This window comes from Protomyctophum bolini (assembly GCF_963924005.1).
Source record: "Protomyctophum bolini genome assembly, chromosome: 3".
Lineage (NCBI taxonomy): Eukaryota > Metazoa > Chordata > Actinopteri > Myctophiformes > Myctophidae > Protomyctophum > Protomyctophum bolini.
Genome location: NC_137864.1, coordinates 51555452 through 51579597, shown reverse-complemented (window position 1 = coordinate 51579597; position 24146 = coordinate 51555452). Strand labels below are relative to the sequence as shown.

Sequence of the window (24146 nt, the reverse complement as noted above, 5' to 3'; positions counted from 1 at the left end):
TTGGCGATCCACTATTTCCGCCATTTTATAGAAACAGAGCTATGGTAACTTTTTTTAGTTATTTTTTCCCCCATATTGTTTTCTGACATTTCCGCCTCTAGCTTTTTGGGACGAGACACTGGAGATGTTCAAATTCCTCCCCCCCTTGGTCAACTTATTACAGCTCAAAGGAGGCACGAATATTTCACATTCCCTCTCGATATCCAAAAAAAAAAAGTATCATTTTATGTCTGTGTCTATAAGTGCGGAGCCCTGCCTGTCATTCCATCTCACGCAGGGAGGCTCCATAACCCACTCAGAGAGACAGTTTGATCAAAGAAGACAAAGAAATTGAAAAAGGGCTGTTCCCTGGTGGCTGTGGAGTCTGTAGCAACACGACAGATAAATTAAATCATTCTGGCCGGGAGGCATTATGTTATGCTTTAGCTATTGAAAAAATAGCAGATCTACAAGCTCGTAGCGCGCCACCGAGTGGCGCGCTACGAGCTTGTAGATCTGCTATTTTTGAAAAAAATCGAAGAACGACTGACATAGAAACATAGCTTTTTCAGAAAACTGTCAGGATGTAGAAGGACATTTTTTTTAATCTGATCTCAGGTCAGAATGGGTTAAATCATTTTTTTTCCTTCAGTCTGGCTGTCACTGCATGTGTGTTATCTCGTCTCACTGTGTCTGTTAGGTTTGTCTCCCTGTGTCTGGGGACAGAGTGTCATTCCTGAGGGGCATAATGTTAGTCCGATGTACCAACATATGATTCTAGGGGTCCTTGACACGAAATAGTTTGAGCACCACTGACATAGAAACATAGGGGCTTTCAGAAAACTGTCAGGATTTAGAAGAATTATTTTAGAATGGAGTCGGGTCTAAAAATAAAGTGTGCATCGCAGGGAGAACACAACAGTAACGATACAAGATATATAATGGAAAATCACCTCAAGCAAGAACGTTTCTCTCCATGAACGTCGGAATTATACCATCGGATCCCGCATGGACACATTGTGGCTTCTTCCATGTGGCTTGGGCCCTTGGGCCCTAAATATTTGGTGGCCCCAGACCCCCATCTCAAAACATGTTGTTCCAGGAACTCCCAAAAACAAAGCTTTGAGTTAAAAGTCTTGGCCTTACAGTATTCCAAAATGTGCACGAAATTCTCACCATTAAAAAAAATATAGCAGCTTTACAAGCTTGTAGCGTGGAACAAAGTTACGGCTCTATGAGCTTGTAGATCTGACATGTTGGACACCTCCCCTAAATCTGAACAACGTACGCTTGATTCATACCGTTCATACATAGATTGTGCATTACATTCACCCATTCACACACCTTTGCATAGATTGTGCATTACATTCACACATTCACACACACACACACACACACACACACACACACACACACACACACACACACACACACACACACACATTCACACACCTTTACATAGATTGTGCATTACATTCACACATTCACACACATTCACACACCGATGGCGGCGGAAACCATGCAAGGCACCAACCAGCACATCAGGAGCAATCAGGGGTTCAGTGTCTTGCTCAAGGACACTTCCACACTAACTCTGGTGGAGCACCACAGGGTTCGAACTGCAGGCAACCTTGCGGTTACCATCCAGCCCACTCTACCGCTGACCACCGCCGCCCAGTGGTGTGACACCACAACAGCGTACAGTGGGGTTCCCTTGGTTTATGCCGGCCCAGTACCCATAGTTACCTCTAGGTATTTAAAAGTACCTGGGTACCTATGGAAGTCACACCTCTTATGGGTGTGGTTTAGTCTTAAGGGGAGTTTTCTTTTCACCTACTGTGTAATATAATAAACAGACAGTAGGTGGCAGTAGGGCAGTAGGACAGAGGCCAGTGCAGTATTCAGCTTGCAAATTTAATGAAAATTTGAAGGGATGTGCCAGGGACCTGGGGGGTCCCTGGCACATCCCTTCAAAATTTTTTGAGAGGATATGCCAGGGACCCCATAAGAGAAGGTTTTTACAGCTATAGCAGTGACTCTCAACCCGTTTAATTTCAAGGACCCCCAGTTTGACATGCATTAGTCTATCTATGGAGTATGGAGGGGGGGTCCCTGGCGTGTCTCTTCGGGTGGGGGTCCCTGGCGTGTCTCTTCGGGTGGGGGGTCCCTGGCGTGTCTCTTCGGGTGGGGGTCCCTGGCATATCTCTTTAATCTGAATATTGTCTTGATGATTATTGATTATTTTGAGCTTGTAGATCTGCTACTTTAGCCCTTTTTTAATTTGAATCCTTAACACCCCCCCCACCCAACTATACAGCTTGCAAATTTAATGAAAATTTGAAGGGATGTGCCAGGGACCCCCGTTTGGGGGGATGTGCCGGGGACCCCCATTTGAGAGGATATGCCAGGGACCCCCATAAGAGAAGGTTTTTACAGCTATAGCCATTAGTCTATGGAGGGGGGGTCCCTGGCGTGTCTCTTCGGGTGGGGGTCCCTGTCGTGTCTCTTCGGGTGGGGGGGTCCTTGGCGTGTCTCTTTAATCTGAATATTGTCTTGATGATTATTGATGAAATGTTTGCAATTAAATACCCCCTGTTCTGAGGACTGTACATTAACTGTACATTAACTAAAGTTTGCAAATAAATGTAGTGGCGTACAAATACAATATTTGCCTCTGAGATGTAATGGAGTAGAAGTAAATAAAATACACATTAACAACTATACACAATTTGGCCATTTTAAAATGTGTGAGCTTGTGGATCTGCTATTTTCAAAATATTTTTATATATTTGAAAACTTGAAATGAGACAGAAAATCTAAATTAAATTAAATTCAAAGGAGCTTTATATATATATTATATATATATATATATATTTATATATGTGTGTGTGTGTGTGTTACTGAAAAAAAGTAAAAAGACTTTTCACTACTATTGGTATGTCTGTAAATCTGTCCTTCCCACCTAATTTGTTTACTCAAGATTCTTTTGAATTTCTAAATGCTTATTGTGCTACTCCGACAGAACTCACTAGGATCTCCAGCTTCAATTGTCTCTTTAGACATGCTAATAAGCTGGTCAGGCTACTACTTGGCCTCAACCCCCGAATCCAACTAACACCTCCACACTTTGAAAGGCTGGAAGGGCTTAGGGTTGACAACAGAGTACAGCATCTTGCAATGGGTCTGGTCCACAAGATTCGCTACACACCACCAAGATGTACTTTCTGTGCTTGTTTATTGCAAACTGTTAAATAACCGAGTCAATTAATCAATCAGTTATATACCCCATATTACAATAAAAAACTAAACTAAATGGAAAGTGGAAACTAATGATATATTCAAAACAAACAACCTAATGTTAGGGTTCATGTTGATTGATTTAATACTTTATGAACGGTATGCAGGGGGGGGGGGGAAGCACAGGAAAGCACCTACAGTTTGACATGAAGTACATTTCAGTTCAAACCAGACTCCTGTAGGCTACACTCTCAGAGATAAATGAGGATTCCACTGTATAACTCATTGATGGATTGACTACTTTATTTGTAAGAAACACGCACATAAAGTCAAGTTGAATACAAACAAGAGTATGATATAAAGCGATTGTGATAAAAGCGCTATATAAAAGAACAATTTACCATTTACCAAAAGGATTAACCCCAAGATATGGCCTGTTTCCATTGAGGTCCTGTGTATTCAATTAATCAAAACGTACAGCCCAGAAGTTCTGTACGGTTAGGACATGTAACTCAGTTTCCACTCCATTTTGTGTGCAGTGGATGCATAGTGTAGTCTGTCACTTCTGAACATTTTAATTCCCTTACAAATACCCCATATTACAATAAAAAATAACCTAAATGGAACATGAAAACTAATGATACATTCAAAACAAACAACATTGCGTTAGGGTTCATGTAATTGATTGATTGAATCCTTTAAGAACAGTGTGCAGGGAAAAAACATAGGAGAGCACAGTTTGAAGTGAATAACATTTCACCCTGGCTCCATTGTTTGGGACACAGCTAAAGGTGTTGGATGCGCCATGGGGGGTGGGGTAATATGAACTGTCTTGCCAGGAAACTGTGAAGCATTTCAGCTCACATAATGTATTAAACTCCTGAACATCATTAAATATGAATTAAAATACTCTATATTCTCTTGCATCCAAAGAGCCTAAAGTATTACCGATTTCCAATACTTTTACTTCTACTCCACATCTCAGAGGCAAATATTGTAATTTGGCAGACAGACAGACAGACAGACAGACAGACCCTGACTATCTATGCCACTATTTGTAATAGAGTACATTTAATAGAGTTAAATATCTATAAGGGTCCATTTGGTTAACAACTATCCATTTAGCTGGGGACCACCTGGAGCCCCTCAGGGACCACTGTTTAGGCAGAGAGGGAGGGAGTGAGGGATGGAGGGAGGGAGAGAGAGATGGAGGGAGGGAGAGAGATAGAGTTGCCAGGGACCCCCATTTGAAGAGATATGCCAGGGACCCCCATTTGAAAAAGATATGCCAGGGACCCCCATTTGAAAAAGATATGCCAGGGACCCCCATTTGAAAAGATATGCCAGGGACCCCCATTTGAAGAGATATGCCAGGGACCCCCATTTGAAAAAGATATGCCAGGGACCCCCATTTGAAGAGATATGCCAGGGACCCCCATTTGAAAAAGATATGCCAGGGACCCCCATTTGAAGAGATATGCCAGGGACCCCCATTTGAAAAATATATGCCAGGGACCCCCATTTGAAAAAGATATGCCAGGGACCCCCATTTGAAGAGATATGCCAGGGACCCCCATTTGAAAAATATATGCCAGGGACCCCCATTTGAAGAGATATGCCAGGGACCCCCATTTGAAAAAGATATGCCAGGGACCCCCATTTGAAAAGATATGCCAGGGACCCCCATAAGATAAGGTTTTTACAGCTATAGCAGTGACTCTCAACCCGTTTAATTTCAAGGACCCCCAGTTTGACATGCATTAGTCTATGGAGTATGGACCCCCATTTAATGGCATTTATATCTCTGGGACCCCCAATATTTATATTGTAACATCAATGATAATTTAACTTTAGAGTGTAGAAATGGAACCAAATGGACCCTAACCGCTTACTCAAATAAATATTACTTGTAACAGTATGTATTTCAATGTATTTCAATATTACAGTATTGATACTTTAGTTTACAGTACAAATTTACTGCATATTGCTAGAAGCTACATATTAAGAATCAGTGCATGCAGCTCTGCTCATCATGGGCCGACGCCACCTGGTGGTTGAATAGCCACTCCACATATTAAAATAAACCTGTGGGTGTGGCTGAGAATCTGGGGGTGTGTCTGTGGGTGTGTCTAACATAAATACCCATAGGTACCCATCAATGTCATTTTGAGATTGAGGCACAGACGAATAGGACTGTACCGTATATAAATCAGCCGTTACGTTACGGGACGAGACTCGGGTCAATTGGAGCGTCGTTTTCCTCCGTCGTGCCCTCCTGTTTTTATTGTGAGCTCTGGAATGGAGATGCATTTTGACACCCGCCTTTAAATCTGAGTAATTACGGGTCCTCGGGGGTGTGGGGGGAGGAGGGGGGGGGGGGGGGGACCGACGGAGAGGAGAGGAGAGGAGCTGAGAGGGGCACTTTGCAGTCCCCACTGCCCCAGGGCAGAGCATAATAGCATCAGCAAGTAAAAACTGCCATCAATACTCCTCTCCTCTCTGCAGGCCGACCGCACTCATAGAGAGCACTCGGAGAAAAACAATAGCTTTCCCCTGCACCATGTTGCCCCCTGGGAAATGAAGTCCCAAATTATGGTAATTATCTATCTCTAGCCAAGCCCTGTCCTGTCCTGTCCTGTCAGCAGACAGGTCAGGCTTGATAATCTGCCCTGTAAAGTGTTTACAGTTTAATCCATTCTGAACGGGAACGAACCCCTGTTGGTGTTTTAAAAGCATTATGTTATGCTTTATTAGCTATTGAAAAATAGCAGATCTACAAGCTCATAGCGCGGCACCGAGTGCCGCGCTACGAGCTTGTATAGGTCTGCTATTTTTGAAAAATCGTGAAAATGTATAGTGCAAAGCTTTGAATATATATATTCTTTCAGAGCGAACGTTTTTAACTCAAATCTTTGCTTCTGAGGGATTCCTGGAATAACATAATTATTTTCAGATGGGGGTCGGTGACCAATTACATTTTTGGGGTCCTTTACATGAAATATGGAGCACCACTGATACAGAAACGGGTATTTCAAAAAAACTATCAGAATTTAGAAGACATTTATTAATTTTTTCGACGTCAGGCCTAAATGCATTAAACACAGTTTGCTCTCAAAACAAGCGGAATAACCTCCACCCTGATAATTATATCTCGTTATAAAAGAAAGGCGTATATTGGCACACTTGTAACTGTTCCCATAGAAGGCGTTTGATAGGAAGTCGTTTGTTTGTCAATTCATTTCCACGACTGGGCATAAACACCATGCAGTCCCGAAGAAAACGTCTGTTATAGATTTATGTGTGGTTTCCAATTGCTCTTTCTATAAGCCATTCTGAACGGGAACCCATTTTGGTGTTATAGCATCATGTCGTGCTTTTAGCTATTGAAAAATAGCAGATCTACAAGCTCGTAGCGCGCCACCGAGTGGCGCGCAACGAGCGGCGCGCAACGAGCTTGTAGGTCTGCTATTTTTTGAAAAATCGAAGAGCGACTGACATTAGAAGACATTTTTTAGAATCTGATCTCAGGTCAGAATGGAAAACTGTCAGGACGTATAGAAGACATTTTTTTAGAATCTGATCTCAGGTCAGAATGAAAAACTGTCAGGATGTATAGAAGACATTTTTTTAGAATCTGATCTCAGGTCAGAATGGGATAATTTGATAGCGGCTTGGCCAGTGTGCCGGTGGGGTGTGGGGGGGTGGGGACAGTTATTTGACTGCAGTGCGTGTTGTTTTCACTGGGTGTGAAATCCAAGGAGTTCCTCCTGGGACGCCGTTTGGCCTGAGAGGAATGATGGCCTATTGTCAGGCAGCAGGCCGCTCCGCCCTGAAGGACCCCCTAGAGGAACGGCTTATCCCATTCAGGACGGGAAAAACACCCCTCTGGGTGTTTTAAAAAGCATTATGTTATGCTTTATTATAGCTATTGAGAAATATCAGATCTACAAGCTCTTATAGCGCGGCACTATCTTGCTATTTTTTTTAAACCCAGTGAAAATAGTTTGAGAACCACTTGAACGATCGCAACAATGTGGGCGCAAATCTTTGAATATATATATTCTCGTTTTTAACTACAATCTTTTGCTTCTGCATGTGGGGTCCCTGGAACTACATATTTTCAGATGGGGGGGGGGGTCAGTGTTGGCGGCCAAATACAGTACATATCATTCTGGGGGTCCTTGACGTGAAATAGTTTGAGAACCACTGACATTAGAAACGTAGGAGTGTCAGAAAACTGTCATGATTTAGATTCGAAGAGCGTTTGTATCGAATCTGTCCTCAGGTCTAAATGTCTTATAGGATTCCTGTCTGAATGAGGGTCGTGTTTGCTCTGCGGTGCCCGAGTGGCCACTTGACATTGTCATATAGTTCCACTTCCAATCATCATGAGAGAACGAGTACCGGGTCATGTTTGCATTCCGTGGCTCTGGCTCCAGTGTCTTTTGGTCTTGGGTTGTTGTTGTTGTTGTGTTATTTATTTAACCATTATAATAAACTTTAGCTTAAACTCGCAAGGCAAACAATACTACTATATATTACTATGTATTTTTGTTTTTTGTTTTGTTTTGTTTTTCTTTGTTTTTCTTGTAATGTCACTTATTTTACTTTTACACTTAAAACAAAATAACTGAGAGAAAAGGAACATGTTTCTGTACTATGAAATGAAATTGCCTGTAAAATATCTTGAAAAGTATTCCAAAGTGCCCTCAGGCGTCTTACTGTGTGTGTGTGTGTGTGTGTGTGTGTGTGTGTGTGTGTGTGTGTGTGTGTGTGTGTGTGTGTGTGTGTGTGTGTGTGTGTGTGCGTGTGTGCGTGTGTGCGTGCGTGCGTGCGTGCGTGCGTGCGTCATCCTAATTCTGACAGTATTCATGTCATTGTGATGAATGAGGATGCCGTCTCTTTCAAACCGCCGTGCCAATTTCCGACGACATTACGGGAGAATATTTTATTTTTCTTTCATCTCCAAAATAGCAGCTCTAATACAGGCTCACAACACCTCCCCATCACCACGCGTTGTGAGCTGGTAGACTGCTGCCTATTTTAAGACATCACAGACTAGGTGTGAATTCATAATGCATTGACAGACATGCGATGTAGTGAGATTACAGTACAGTAAAGATAATAATGATCATTTTTAGAGCCTCCTATAGCATCTCATACGGATCTCTCTAGAGGGATTGATCCGTAGCTGGACCTGACTGACGCGCTATGCTAATGCCGTACTATTGGTTCACTGTGTGTGTGTGTGTGTGTGTGTGTCTGTGTGTGTGTGTGTGTGTGTGTGTGTGTGTGTGTGTGTCGGCATCAATAACACACACATGCAGCTCTTCATGCGTTTTTTCTTTTTTTTTTTTTTAGTACAGCGTCAGATCTGAAATTTCAGAAGCAAAACAATTAGAATAGATTAAAGAAAACAGACATTTTCAGACTGAACACGGTGACAAACATTTCGCTTCACAGTATTTCAAAGTGCCGACGCCGGTACCTGCGGGTCAAAGCCATTATTTGCCCCTTCCGGGTCAATCCTTCCCTCACCATTTGCCCGTGAACTTGACGCTTATCTAAACAACAGCGCCACCCCAAGGTTATACATGAATGTGTTTGACGTCGGTGGTCATTTGGCCCTTTATAACAATAATCATCTTTCACCTTTTTGCAGGAAAAGCCAACAATAACGTCCAGTGGGACGAAGACTCTACGGAGAGCTTCCCGACCAAGCCGGTCCGGATAGCGTTCGTCCTGGTGGTGCACGGCAGAGCCTCACGTCAGCTGTACCGCCTCTTCAAAGCCATCTACCACACCTCGCACTTCTACTACATCCATGTGGACAAGGTTAGAAACACCTCCCACTTCTACTACATCCATGACAAGGTTAGAAACACCTCCCACTTCTACTACATCCATGACAAGGTTAGAAACACCTCCCACTTCTACTACATCCATGTGGACAAGGTTAGAAACACCTCCCACTTCTACTACATCCATGTGGACAAGGTTAGAAACACCTCCCACTACTACTACATCCATGACAAGGTTAGAAACACCTCCCACTTCTACTACATCCATGTGGACAAGGTTAGAAACACCTCCCACTACTACTACATCCATGACAAGGTTAGAAACACCTCCCACTTCTACTACATCCATGACAAGGTTAGAAACACCTCGCACTTCTACTACATCCATGTGGACAAGGTTAGAAACACCTCCCACTTCTACTACATCCATGTGGACAAGGTTAGAAACACCTCCCACTTCTACTACATCCATGTGGACAAGGTTAGAAACACCTCGCACTTCTACTACATCCATGTGGACAAGGTTAGAAACACCTCCCACTTCTACTACATCCATGACAAGGTTAGAAACACCTCCCACTTCTACTACATCCATGACAAGGTTAGAAACACCTCCCACTTCTACTACATCCATGTGGACAAGGTTAGAAACACCTCGCACTTCTACTACATCCATGTGGACAAGGTTAGAAACACCTCCCACTTCTACTACATCCATGTGGACAAGGTTAGAAACACCTCGCACTTCTACTACATCCATGACAAGGTTAGAAACACCTCCCACTTCTACTACATCCATGACAAGGTTAGAAACACCTCCCACTTCTACTACATCCATGACAAGGTTAGAAACACCTCGCACTTCTACTACATCCATGTGGACAAGGTTAGAAACACCTCCCACTTCTACTACATCCATGACAAGGTTAGAAACACCTCCCACTTCTACTACATCCATGTGGACAAGGTTAGAAACACCTCCCACTTCTACTACATCCATGACAAGGTTAGAAACACCTCCCACTTCTACTACATCCATGACAAGGTTAGAAACACCTCCCACTTCTACTACATCCATGACAAGGTTAGAAACACCTCCCACTTCTACTACATCCATGACAAGGTTAGAAACACCTCCCACTTCTACTACATCCATGACAAGGTTAGAAACACCTCCCACTTCTACTACATCCATGACAAGGTTAGAAACACCTCCCACTTCTACTACATCCATGTGGACAAGGTTGGAAACACCTCCCACTTCTACTACATCCATGTGGACAAGGTTAGAAACACCTCCCACTTCTACTACATCCATGACAAGGTTAGAAACACCTCCCACTTCTACTACATCCATGTGGACAAGGTTAGAAACACCTCCCACTTCTACTACATCCATGTGGACAAGGTTAGAAACACCTCCCACTTCTACTACATCCATGTGGACAAGGTTAGAAACACCTCCCACTTCTACTACATCCATGACAAGGTTAGAAACACCTCCCACTTCTACTACATCCATGACAAGGTTAGAAACACCTCCCACTTCTACTACATCCATGACAAGGTTAGGAACACCTCCCACTTCTACTACATCCATGACAAGGTTAGAAACACCTCCCACTTCTACTACATCCATGACAAGGTTAGAAACACCTCTAACACCTGTTTCTAGGTGTTTCTAGGGAAAGCCGTCCGATATGTCTATGTATATCGTGTAATCTGTAATGTATTGTATACTTCCGATTGTATACTTTTATGAATCTTTGCTCCAAACCATGTGATCATAGTCGTGAGTTAAATAAATTATGATGATGATGAGAAACACCTCCCACTTCTACTACATCCATGTGGACAAGGTTAGAAACACCAAAAGAAATGTCAGTATTTTTTTTTCCACCACCGGTCCTGTTATTTCAATATCTCCTAAACACGATGGACGCCAGATCGGCCTCGCAAACCCGTCAGATGGCGGGTTAAGAGTCTCCAAACCAAACCAATCGGATAGCGTGTGGTGAGGGTTATATCAACGCTAACCTAACGTGCTGCCCAAAGGCTGCTAGACAGCGCCCCCAGGCTGCTAGACAGCGCCTACGTTCTTCTTCCCGTCGTGAGGAACGATGCTCGCGCCTCCCATAAGGATCCACTTCGTTGTCGTTTCTTTGTTGCTTGTTTTCCCCCGAAAAATACTCCAAAGTTGTTGTTTTAATTTAGTCCAAACCGCCCGGCGTTCAGACGTAAACAGTGATTTCTGATCGCATCGCGCCAGCCATGTCATGTCACCGCTTGTGGTGAAACTGCTCTGAAAAGTTTTTGCGCCTCTGCTCGTTGTATTGGGCTGTATTGACGATAACAGAATGGCACCTATATAGAGCGTATGCACATGCATACAGTGAATGGGAAATCGAGTGGCAAAGTGACATGGAAAAGGGAGTTTAATGCAATCAGACAGGACTTTTCTGATTGGATGTATGTTCTGTTCTGTCAAGGCCAGAAAAGTAGTGTTTTGCCACTCGGTAGGCGTTCCTGCATAACGTCCGGGTTCGATGATGACGTCACGCGCATACCCTCTATAGGGGATATTGCTGGCTCCCTGCGGTCATTTCAAATGGCCAGCAGGAGGCGCTGAAAGTGTTTAACGTCTTCCTCTCTCTGTCCTCTCTCCCAGAGATCCAACTACCTCCACAGGCAGGTCCAGTCGCTGGCCGCCCAGTACGCCAACGTCAGAGTGACGCCGTGGCGCATGGCCACCATCTGGGGCGGGGCCAGCCTGCTGACCATGTACCTGCGCAGCATGGCCGACCTGCTGGCCATGACGGACTGGAGCTGGGACTTCTTCATCAACCTCAGCGCCGCGGATTACCCCATCAGGTAAGACCTGGAGCGGATTACCCCATCAGGTAAGACGCATGGAGGACTTCTTCTTCTGGAGTCAATGTGTCACCTTGAAATGGTCTCTGAAGCTACACATCGCTGGGCGCACTGATTTAATGGTTCCAACTGACCCCGGGGCAATTAGAGTGTTAAATGGTAAATGGTGCATTTATATAGCGCCTTTATCCAAGGCGGTTTACATAGATTGTGCATTACATTCACCCATTCATACACCGATGGCAGCGGAAACCATGCAAGGCACCAACTAGCACATCGGGAGCAATTAGGGGTTCAGTGTCTTGCTCAAGGACACTTCGACAGTAACTCTGGGGGAGCCCGGGTTTGAACTGGCAACCTTGCGGTTCCCATCCAGGCACTCTACCCCTGAGCCACCGCCGCCCTTAACTGAGTGTTAACTGAAATCTACCAAGAAATTACTGGCATTTATGATTTTTACATAGCAGAAATAGCTGATCTGCTATTTCAGCTTTTTTTCTGTATGAAACTTTTTCAACATGGAAACGATTAGATAATTGCGATTAGACAATTATGTGTAACAATTATGACAAGCCAATGGAGGAGCAGGATCTCCCAGCAATAGATCATTTTTTACAAATGACCCGTTTAGCAGACATTGTTAACCCATTCTGACCTGAGATCAGATTCGTACGAGGTTTCCCACTGGACACACACTGGTCTGATGAACCCATTCTGACCTGAGATCAGATTCTAAAAATGTCAGTCGTTCTTCGAATTTTTCAAAAATAGCAGACCTACAAGCTCGTATCGCGCCACTCGGTGGCGCGATATGAGCTTGTAGATCTGCTATTTTTCAATAGCTAAAGCATAACATGATGCCAACACCAAAATGGGTGCCCGGTCAGAATGGGTTAACCAGAACGATTTGCAAAGTGAAACATACCGTGATACAAGAGTACAGTGATTAAAAATAAATGAAGTAACTTTAGGACAGAAGGTAGATGTCAAAGCTGTTCTCTACCTGAATAACATCTAAATAGCATTTTTAGAGCATCTGTGAAAAAGCAAACAACATTACGGTACATCTGTTCTAGGTTAACGTGAATAGCGTCTGTGAGCAAAGTAAGCATTTCTACAACTCACTCTCGGTATAACATAACAATTAGCATCTAGTTTAATAGTCAACAAATGCACATGAAATAAGGAACTGGTGCTTTAACCCATTGATGCCTGAGGCCGAATCTGGGAACGCCTTCTAGGGCCTGACCTAAGGTTTCTGAAAACCTTCAAATTCTGATGATTATTTTTTTAAATAGTTATGTTGCTACATGTATAGCAATAGCTGATGAGACACAGAGAGCGCGGCCGGCATCAAGGGTAGAACAACGTATACGTTGCACCAGGCGTCAATGGGTTTTAAAGGGACTAGACCTGTATATGTGGTGCCCGTCTCCAGGACTTGGAAACTGTCCCACTTGAACCCTGTCCCACACGGAGATCGAGGGATCTCTGTATGTGTGCCTGTGCCCACTGGCAGAACCTGATTGGTTGAGCCTCAATTGGCTGAAGGCAGAGGCTTGACATTTCACAGGTGAAAGGAGTTGGCCTCATTAGGCCCTGCACTGGCAGAGCCTGACCAGAGCCTTTTGTGGCGGTTCTGGAGAACCGTGGGTCCGACCGGCCCGACTCGATACCGGGCCCTGCCCTCCCTGTGGGGGTGTGGAACGCGTTGTCGAATGTGAAGTCGGTGGGGCGAACGGTTCTCGAGTTACGTGCATATTACACGCACAACGAGCGCACACGCATGCATGCGTGAGGACCGAATGGAAGCTATACAGTGACGAGCCATGAGGGGTCTTTGGGAGCAAACTTAATCGTCTATAATTATGTTAATCCACAAACGGCACTATATATACTATTTATTTACACAAGGAATAAACAGCGGAGTCAATACTCACTGGGCGAGGGGGAGGGGGGGGGGGGGGGGCTCCTGATCGACTGTGAACTTTAAATAAAGACTCACTCCAACCCAAACGGATCGATGGGTCCGTGTGGCACCTCGGACCGTTCGTCCGTTCATTCACTCACGGATATAAAGGCCTACCCTAACCTTAACCCATTCTGACCTGAGATCAGATTCTATGAATGTCTTCTACATCCTGACAGTTTTCTGTAAAAGCTATGTTTCTATGTCAGTTGTTCTTTTCAAAAAATAGCAGACCTACAAGCTCGTAGCGCGCCACCGAGTGGCGCGCTACGAGCTTGTAGATCTGCTATTTTTCAATAGCTAAAGCATGACATAATGCTAACACCAAAAAGGGGTTCCCGCCCAGAATGGGTTAACCCAAACCCCCCCGGGCCTGTCCCCCCCCCCTGTCTCCCCCCCCCCCCCCCCTTGCTCTCCATCCAATCGGTTACAGTTACACGGTGAACTGATTACCGCTTAATGGCCACCGGGTCAATACCTATTGACTTCCTGGTTCCTGTCATGTCCGTGTGTACCGTAACCTTTCTCCACTCCTACACATCCCCTTTAACCCATTCTGACCTGAGATCAGATTCATACGAGGTTTCCACTGGACACACACTGGTCTGATTAACCCATTCTGACCTGAGATCAGATTCTAAAAAATGTCAGTCGTTCTTTCGATTTTTCAAAAATAGCAGACCTACAAGCTCGTAGCGCGCCACTCGGTGGCGCGATATGAGCTTGTAGATCTGCTATTTTTCAATAGGTAAAGCATAACATGATGCTGACACCAAAATGGGTGCCCGGTCCGAATGGGTTAAGAGGCTGTAAGTAAGAGATCGTTAAAACAGCACTAACGTCTAGACAGGGGAATGCATACAGTGGTGGAGAAATTACTAGCATTTTGTTTTACGTATACAGTACAAGTATCGATACTGTAATGTTAGTACTGTAATCCATCAGGAGTAAAAGGCTGCATGGCCGTGTGACTGTTTAGTCCAGGAAGGAAGTGAGTTCTAACACAGTTTCATGACAGGTTTTTGGTCATGACAAAAACTTAAACACAAAAAAAAAAACACATTACACACATAAAAATCAGACCCGTCTGAAGTGAGTGGTACTGTACTGTACTGTACTGTAATGAATTCTATGTTTTGCCACTGGGCAACGACATAACGACAGGCTGCCAGATGTTGTACCAGTTGAGTCCAGACCCAGACCTGTAACAACCACTGGCCACTGGGGGCAACGACATGACATAAAGCAGTGGTGGACAAAGTACTCAATTGTTTTACTTAAGTAAAAGTACTGCAATTAAGTAAAAATACTGCAATTTAGAACTATATACTTCGTTACAAGTAAAAGTACGGAATTGAAAATGTACTTGAGTAAAAGTACAAAAGTATCGGCATCAAAATGTACTTAAATGTCATCCCAACTAACTCAAGGCAGCAGTTTCAACTCGACAGGACGACTCAAGTTATTTATTTCTTTTTCATTTCAGTTTATCAAACTATAATCATATAGTGACGGTGTGAGCGCTATATTGAATACCCTCCCCTGGCGCAGACTTCACGGGCAGAAAGAAAATCCACTTAAAAATCTCTAAATCGGTCAGAAAGAAAGACCGCTCCGGCGTGCTATAGTGTTATAAGTAAAAGTATACTTAGTTACTTTCCACCACTGACAGGAAGTCTCCTCCGTGGCAGACAGCTGGAGCCAACATGGCGTCCGTGAGTGGCAGCTACAGTACAGTATATGTGGCGCAGCGGCATTCTGTTTTACATGCACACGTGTGTTTGGTTCTGCTGTGGAGTTATTACCGTATGTTCCCCCACGTCACGGAAATGTACACGTCTCAGCAAACACGCCTTACACGTGTTACCGCAAGCTGACACTCATTAGAGGTGTCGTGCATGCGTGCGTGCGTGCGTGCTTGCGTGCGTGCGTGCGTGCATGCGTGCGTGCGTTTGTATGCGAGCGTCTTGGTGCTTGTATCAATCTATTCTATAGGCACGTTCTGTTGAATGTTTACACCTGGTCATATACTTTGTGGTGTTTCATCTGCAGGCTTTGCAGTTTCCTCCACCGCATTGTTCATAATATATTTATCCTCGCGTCTCGCTCGACTGTCTGTCTGTCTGTCTGTCTGTCTGTCTGTCTGTCTGTCTGTCTGTCTGTCTGTCTGTCTGTCTGTCTACGCTGTCTGTCTGTCTGTCCGTCCGTCTGTCCGTCTCTCTCTGTCTGTCAGCATCTGATTAAAAGGTGTTTGCATGTTTATGCCGCGCCGAGACTCCAGCGGCATGCCCCCCCCCCGCCCCCCTCTCTTCTCTTCTATCTCTACCTCAACCTCCTCATTTGCATCCTGGCGTTTATAATGTTGTCGAGAGAAAGGCTGACAGTGGAGCTTTTAACCCATTCTGACCTGAGATCAGATTCATACGAGGTTTCCACTGGACACACACTGGTCTGATTAACCCATTCTGACCCGAGATCAGATTCTAAAAAATGTCAGTCGTTCTTCGATTTTTTTCAAAAAATAGCAGATCTACAAGCTCATAATATGAGCTTGTAGATCTGCTATTTTTTGAAAAATAGCAGATCTACAAGGTCATATTATGACCTTGTAGATCTGCTATTTTTCAATAGCTAAAGCGTAACATGATGCTGACACCAACATGGGTTCCCGGTCAGAATGGGTTAAAGTACCATCTGATGGAGCGTGGCACCGAGTGCCGCGCTGCGAGCTTTGTGTAGATCTGCTATTTTTGACAAATCGTGAAAATGTGGAAAACGTATATTCTTTCAGAGAACATATTTTCAGATGGGGGGTCGATCGGCGGCCAAATACAGATAATTCTGGGGGTCCTTGACATGAAATAGTTTGAGCAACCACTGACATAATATTATAGAAACATGAGGTTTTAAGAAAACTGTCAGGACTTATAGAAGATATTTTGTGGCTACGAAGCGACGAGGCGCTGAGTCTACGTGCAGATCTGCTGCTGTCACTATATATGTGACAGAATCCAGAAAAAGGGCCCTCAACTCTACTTTTCCATTTTTCAGATTTTTACAGATTATTAAAGTACATAATGTAAGCTTTCATATGATGTATCATTCAATGAACAATTGAACAATAATTGAAGGAGATATAACCATTTTAAAATGATTGGGGCCTTTCAATCTGTTCGAATGAAAACCTTCAACATTCAAACTGTGTTAATATGAAGAAAAAAAAGAAAATCACTTTAAAAAAAAACTATTTAATGTATTGATTTACAGTATGTTCATTCTGGCGAGATGAGGCATCTTTTGTTGGAGTTGGTCACATATAGTTTGGGCAAAAACTATAATAATCTCTCTTTGGATCTTTGGATCTGACCCGTTTGGGAGGAAAGGTTTTCAAAGACAGAACCCAGACCGGCTGCCTCGCTCTATTACAGTTGTTATCGGACGGGCTGAAGAACAGGCGTGATTTCCCCTCTAATTCCAGGATAATGTCCGTCCTTCCGCATCGGCGGCCCTCAAAGGAATGCCAAAGCCCCTCACAAACCAACAGGGGGTCTGTGTGTGTCCGGGAGGGTAGGGTTGGACGTGCGTGCGTTCGTGCATGCTTGTGTGTGTGCGTGCGTGCGTGCGTTCGTGCGTGTGTGCGTGCGTGCGTGCGTGCAGTGGGCATACAGTGGGCATGCATGCGTGCGCATGGTGCATAATAATCCCTCGGTAAAAAAAAGAAGTCCAAAATATTTCTTTCAATTTCTTTCAATCATTCCATCTCAATGAGGAAGTTCCAATGTTTGAAACTACTGTGTATATATACAGGCTATGATATAGCAACCTCCTTTGTATAGTTCTAATGTTTGGAACTACAGCCCCCATGATAGCACCCTGTTTTGTAGTTCTCTAATGTTTGGAACTACAGCCCCCATGATAGCACCCTGTTTTGTAGTTCTATAATGTTTGAAACTACAGCCCCCATGATAGCAACGTGGCGCGATCAAAGCGTGTCGCAATTCTCTCTATCTGGGTCTGACGGTACCGAGGTCCAATTCAATAAACAAGCTGTGTGTGTGTGTGTCTGTGACTGTAGAGAGGAGCTGTGTGTGTCTGTGACTGTAGAGGGGAGCTGTGTGTCTGTGACTGTAGAGGGGAGCTGTGTGTGTCTGTGACTGTAGAGAGGAGCTGTGTGTGTCTGTGACTGTAGAGGGGAGCTGTGTGTGTGTCTGTGACTGTAGAGAGGAGCTGTGTGTGTCTGTGACTGTAGAGAGGAGCTGTGTGTGTCTGTGACTGTAGAGGGGAGCTGTGTGTGTGTCTGTGACTGTAGAGAGGAGCTGTGTGTCTGTGACTGTAGAGAGGAGCTGTGTGTCTGACTGTAGAGGGGAGCTGTGTGTCTGTGACTGTAGAGAGGAGTTGTGTGTGTGTCTGTGACTGTAGAGGGGAGCTGTGTGTGTCTGTGACTGTAGAGGGGAGCTGTGTGTGTCTGTGACTGTAGAGGGGAGTTGTGTGTGTGTCTGTGACTGTAGAGGGGAGCTGTGTGTGTCTGTGACTGTATAGGGGAGCTGTGTCTGTCTGTGACTGTATAGGGGAGCTGTGTCTGTCTGTGACTGTAGAGGGGAGCTGTGTGTCTGACTGTAGAGGGGAGCTGTGTGTGTCTGTGACTGTAGAGAGGAGCTGTGTGTCTGTGACTGTAGAGGGGAGCTGTGTGTCTGTGACTGTAGAGAGGAGCTGTGTGTGTCTGTGACTGTAGAGAGGAGCTGTGTGTGTCTGTGACTGTAGAGAGGAGCTGTGTGTGTCTGTGACTGTAGAGGGGAGCTGTGTGTGTGTCTGTGACTGTAGAGGGGAGCTGTGTGTGTCTGTGACTGTAGAGGGGAGCTGTGTGTGTATCTGTGACTGTAGAGGGGAGCTGTGTGTGTCTGTGACTGTAGAGGGGAGCTGTGTGTGTCTGTGACTGTAGAGGGGAGCTGTGTGTGTCTGTGACTGTAGAGGGGAGCTGTGTGTGTCTGTGACTGTAGAGGGGAGCTGTGTGTGTCTGTGACTGTAGAGGGGAGCTGTGTGTGTCTGTGACTGTAGAGGGGAGCTGTGTGTCTGTGACTGTAGAGGGGAGTTGTGTGTGTGTCTGTGACTGTAGAGGGGAGCTGTGTGTGTCTGTGACTGTATAGGGGAGCTGTGTCTGTCTGTGACTGTAGAGGGGAGCTGTGTGTGTCTGTGACTGTAGAGAGGAGCTGTGTGTGTCTGTGACTGTAGAGGGGAGCTGTGTGTCTGTGACTGTAGAGGGGAGTTGTGTGTGTGTGTCTGTGACTGTAGAGGGGAGCTGTGTGTGTCTGTGACTGTAGAGGGGAGCTGTGTGCGTCTGTGACTGTAGAGAGGAGCTGTGTGCGTCTGTGACTGTAGAGAGGAGCTGTGTGTGTCTGTGACTGTAGAGAGGAGCTGTGTGTCTGTGACTGTAGAGGGGAGCTGTGTGCGTCTGTGACTGTAGAGAGGAGCTGTGTGTGTCTGACTGTAGAGGGGAGCTGTGTGTGTCTGTGACTGTAGAGAGGAGCTGTGTGTGTCTGTGACTGTAGAGAGGAGCTGTGTGTGTCTGTGACTGTAGAGGGGAGCTGTGTGTGTGTCTGTGACTGTAGAGAGGAGCTGTGTGTCTGTGACTGTAGAGAGGAGCTGTGTGTCTGACTGTAGAGGGGAGCTGTGTGTCTGTGACTGTAGAGAGGAGTTGTGTGTGTGTCTGTGACTGTAGAGGGGAGCTGTGTGTGTCTGTGACTGTAGAGGGGAGCTGTGTGTGTCTGTGACTGTAGAGGGGAGTTGTGTGTGTGTCTGTGACTGTAGAGGGGAGCTGTGTGTGTCTGTGACTGTATAGGGGAGCTGTGTCTGTCTGTGACTGTATAGGGGAGCTGTGTCTGTCTGTGACTGTAGAGGGGAGCTGTGTGTCTGACTGTAGAGGGGAGCTGTGTGTGTCTGTGACTGTAGAGAGGAGCTGTGTGTCTGTGACTGTAGAGGGGAGCTGTGTGTCTGTGACTGTAGAGAGGAGCTGTGTGTGTCTGTGACTGTAGAGAGGAGCTGTGTGTGTCTGTGACTGTAGAGAGGAGCTGTGTGTGTCTGTGACTGTAGAGGGGAGCTGTGTGTGTGTCTGTGACTGTAGAGGGGAGCTGTGTGTGTCTGTGACTGTAGAGGGGAGCTGTGTGTGTATCTGTGACTGTAGAGGGGAGCTGTGTGTGTCTGTGACTGTAGAGGGGAGCTGTGTGTGTCTGTGACTGTAGAGGGGAGCTGTGTGTGTCTGTGACTGTAGAGGGGAGCTGTGTGTGTCTGTGACTGTAGAGGGGAGCTGTGTGTGTCTGTGACTGTAGAGGGGAGCTGTGTGTGTCTGTGACTGTAGAGGGGAGCTGTGTGTCTGTGACTGTAGAGGGGAGTTGTGTGTGTGTCTGTGACTGTAGAGGGGAGCTGTGTGTGTCTGTGACTGTATAGGGGAGCTGTGTCTGTCTGTGACTGTAGAGGGGAGCTGTGTGTGTCTGTGACTGTAGAGAGGAGCTGTGTGTGTCTGTGACTGTAGAGGGGAGCTGTGTGTCTGTGACTGTAGAGGGGAGTTGTGTGTGTGTGTCTGTGACTGTAGAGGGGAGCTGTGTGTGTCTGTGACTGTAGAGGGGAGCTGTGTGCGTCTGTGACTGTAGAGAGGAGCTGTGTGCGTCTGTGACTGTAGAGAGGAGCTGTGTGTGTCTGTGACTGTAGAGAGGAGCTGTGTGTCTGTGACTGTAGAGGGGAGCTGTGTGCGTCTGTGACTGTAGAGAGGAGCTGTGTGTGTCTGACTGTAGAGGGGAGCTGTGTGTGTCTGTGACTGTAGAGAGGAGCTGTGTGTGTCTGTGACTGTAGAGGGGAGCTGTGTGTCTGTGACTGTAGAGAGGAGCTGTGTGTCTGTGACTGTAGAGGGGAGCTGTGTGTGTCTGTGACTGTAGAGGGGAGCTGTGTGTCTGTGACTGTAGAGAGGAGCTGTGTGTGTCTGTGACTGTAGAGGGGAGCTGTGTGTCTGTGACTGTAGAGAGGAGCTGTGTGTGTCTGTGACTGTAGAGAGGAGCTGTGTGTCTGTGACTGTAGAGGGGAGCTGTGTGTCTGTGACTGTAGAGAGGAGCTGTGTGTGTCTGTGACTGTAGAGAGGAGCTGTGTGTCTGTGACTGTAGAGGGGAGCTGTGTGTGTCTGTGACTGTAGAGGGGAGCTGTGTGTGTCTGTGACTGTAGAGGGGAGCTGTGTGTGTCTGTGACCTTAGAGAAGAGCTGTGTGTCTGTGACTGTAGAGGGGAGCTGTGTGTCTGTGACTGTAGAGAGGAGCTGTCTGTGTCTGTGACTGTAGAGAGGAGCTGTGTGTCTGTGACTGTAGAGGGGAGCTGTGTGTGTCTGTGACTGTAGAGAGGAGCTGTGTGTCTGTGACTGTAGAGGGGAGCTGTGTGTCTGTGACTGTAGAGAGGAGCTGTGTGTGTCTGTGACTGTAGAGAGGAGCTGTGTGTCTGTGACTGTAGAGGGGAGCTGTGTGTCTGTGACTGTAGAGAGGAGCTGTGTGTGTCTGTGACTGTAGAGGGGAGCTGTGTGTGTCTGTGACTGTAGAGGGGAGCTGTGTGTGTCTGTGACTGTAGAGGGGAGCTGTGTGTGTCTGTGACTGTAGAGGGGAGCTGTGTGTGTCTGTGACTGTAGAGAGGAGCTGTGTGTGTCTGTGACTGTAGAGGGGAGCTGTGTGTGTGTCTGTCTGTGACTGTAAAGGGGAGCTGTGTGTGTCTGTGACTGTAGAGGGGAGCTGTGTGTGTCTGTGACTGTAGAGGGGAGCTGTGTGTGTCTGTGACTGTAGAGACCAGGTGATGGTCGTTGATGCTCATTAATACATCAAGGTCTACAACTCTAATCAAATAAAGCTTTTTGTTAAGTTGAGCTTTTACATGTTAAACAAGAGAGAATGTTGTTTCACAGAAATTAAGTCATTTTACATGAAAAGTAATGTTACTATTGCAATGCAGTTAAATACAAAATGTAAAAAAAGCGTGGTAGATAAATCATTAAAAAAGCGTGGTAGATAAAAATAAAAAAAGCGTGGTAGATAAATCATTAAAAAGCGTGGTAGATAAATCATTAAAAATACATCTTTTTTGTCTGTTTTGTAATAGTGAAAAAGCAGATCGTGACCCTAATATCGTGATTGGAATTGCATCGTGAGTTCAGTGATTGGTTGCATGCCTATACTGCACTGCTGTACGTTATTACTGTATAAAGCATGGAGAGGCAGCACAGTACAGTACAGTACAGACACCCTTCATAAAGAACCATGTGAACTTATATTAGAGCTCAGTAAACCGATGTTAAACTGTAGATTAGAACATAAACTAAACAGCAAACACATAATTAAAGGTTGAGTCAACTCAACAACAACACAAAGTGAAGTTGTGTGACTTTCTTTCTATAGGACACAAATTGTACGTCTTTAATTTGTCTGAGCTCCAGAGGGTATTCAGAAGACCACGTCAGTCAGGCGTGACATTCCACTGTTACTGTTCCCCATCTGGGAGGAACGGCGTGTTAAAAAAGTCCTTGTTGCAAAAACAACAACAACAACAACAACAAACAAAAACAACAAAGTTATGATTTAAACGTTAACATCATGAAAAGTGGAACAAGAAGGACATCGTTATGAAGTGTATAACTGGGCTATGATGATATGAGGGCACTGTGTGTGTGTGTGTGTGTGTGTGTGTGTGTGTGTGTGTGTGTGTGTGTGTGTGTGTGTGTGTGTGCGCGGTATGTGATGATATGAGGTCACGGCCATTAGACGCAGGCCATTTAAGGGTGGGGGGGGTGTAAACAGTGTGTGTGTGCGTGCGCGCCATATGGACTGACAGACTGCCACAGCCTTGCTCTGTGTGTGTGCGACTGTGCGCGTGAATGTGTGCGTATGTGCATGCGTGTGCGTGCGTGCCGTGCACGTACATGCTGGCATGAATGCGTGCGTGTGCGTGTGGATCCCAGCGGGACACAGACAGACAGGGTGTCAGAGAGGGGAAGCCACAGGGCAGACAGACAGACAGACAGACAGACAGACAGGGTGTCAGAGAGGGGAAGCCACAGGGCAGACAGACAGACAGACAGACAGACAGACAGACAGACAGACAGACAGACAGACAGACAGGGTGTCAGAGCGGGGGGGGAAGCCACAGGGCAGACAGACAGACAGACAGACAGACAGACAGACAGACAGACAGACAGGGTGTCAGAGCGGGGGGGGAAGCCACAGGGCGGGCGGGCAGACAGACAGACAGACAGACAGACAGACAGACAGACAGACAGACAGGGTGTCAGAGCGGGGGGGGAAGCCACAGGGCGGGCGGTCAGACAGACAGACAGACAGACAGACAGACAGACAGACAGGGTGTCAGAGCGGGGGGGGGAAGCCACAGGGCAGACAGACAGACAGACAGACAGACAGACAGACAGACAGACAGACAGACAGACAGACAGGGTGTCAGAGCGGGGGGGGAAGCCACAGGACAGACAGACAGACAGACAGACAGACAGACAGACAGACAGGGTGTCAGAGCGGGGGGGGAAGCCACAGGACAGACAGACAGACAGACAGACAGACAGACAGCCACAGGGCAGACAGTAAGCAAACTAGACCCCAGTGAACGGGGTGACCACTCAGGTGGCAAATCTAGAGCTTGACCTGGATTCCCCCCACCGTGCGTGTGTGTGCGCGTGTCTGTGTGTGTGTGTGTGCCTGCCTGCGTGCACGTGTGTGTGTGTGTGTGTGTGTGTGTGTGTGTGTGTGTGTGTGTGTGTGTGTGAGAGAGAGAGAGAGAGAGAGAGAGAGACAGAGCAAGAGACACAGAGACACAGCGGTATGGAGGAGAAACCCTTTGTATGTACTTGGCACGTGAACAGTCAGTCGGTTAACCCATTGATGTTTGGACGGGTAATTCAAAACGATCTCTTTGCCTTGTGGGGTAGGAGTGAATGTCAGAAGTAACACGGAAGAAATGGTGAAAAGAAGACGGAATGTCTTGTATGCATTTTTTTTTAATTTAAACATATATCTGTGTGTTTGTTTTGTGTCTGTCTTCAGGACCAACGGTCAGCTGGTGTCCTTCCTGTCCAAATACAGAGACATGAACTTCATCAAGTCTCACGGCCGAGACAACGCACGGTGAGACGAACGCACGCATGCACGCACGCACCCACACACCCATGCACGCACGCACCCACGCACCCATGCACGCACCCATGCACGCACGCACGCACGCACGCACCCATGCACGCACGCACCCACACACCCATGCACGCAC

At 46.0% G+C, this 24146-nt stretch overlaps 1 protein-coding gene across 2 annotated transcripts in view; it reads left to right on the top strand.

The window, feature by feature from the left end:
* Positions 1 to 24146, top strand: part of LOC308313485 (xylosyltransferase 1-like) — a 152521-nt gene that overhangs the window by 80640 nt on the left and 47735 nt on the right. For both annotated transcript variants that reach the window (XM_080760625.1, XM_080760624.1), the window contains exons 4-6: positions 8879 to 9051; positions 11686 to 11888; positions 23927 to 24007. In XM_080760625.1, coding sequence (XP_080616751.1) covers positions 8879 to 9051; positions 11686 to 11888; positions 23927 to 24007 — 457 coding nt within the window. The remainder of the gene's footprint in view (positions 1 to 8878; positions 9052 to 11685; positions 11889 to 23926; positions 24008 to 24146) is intronic.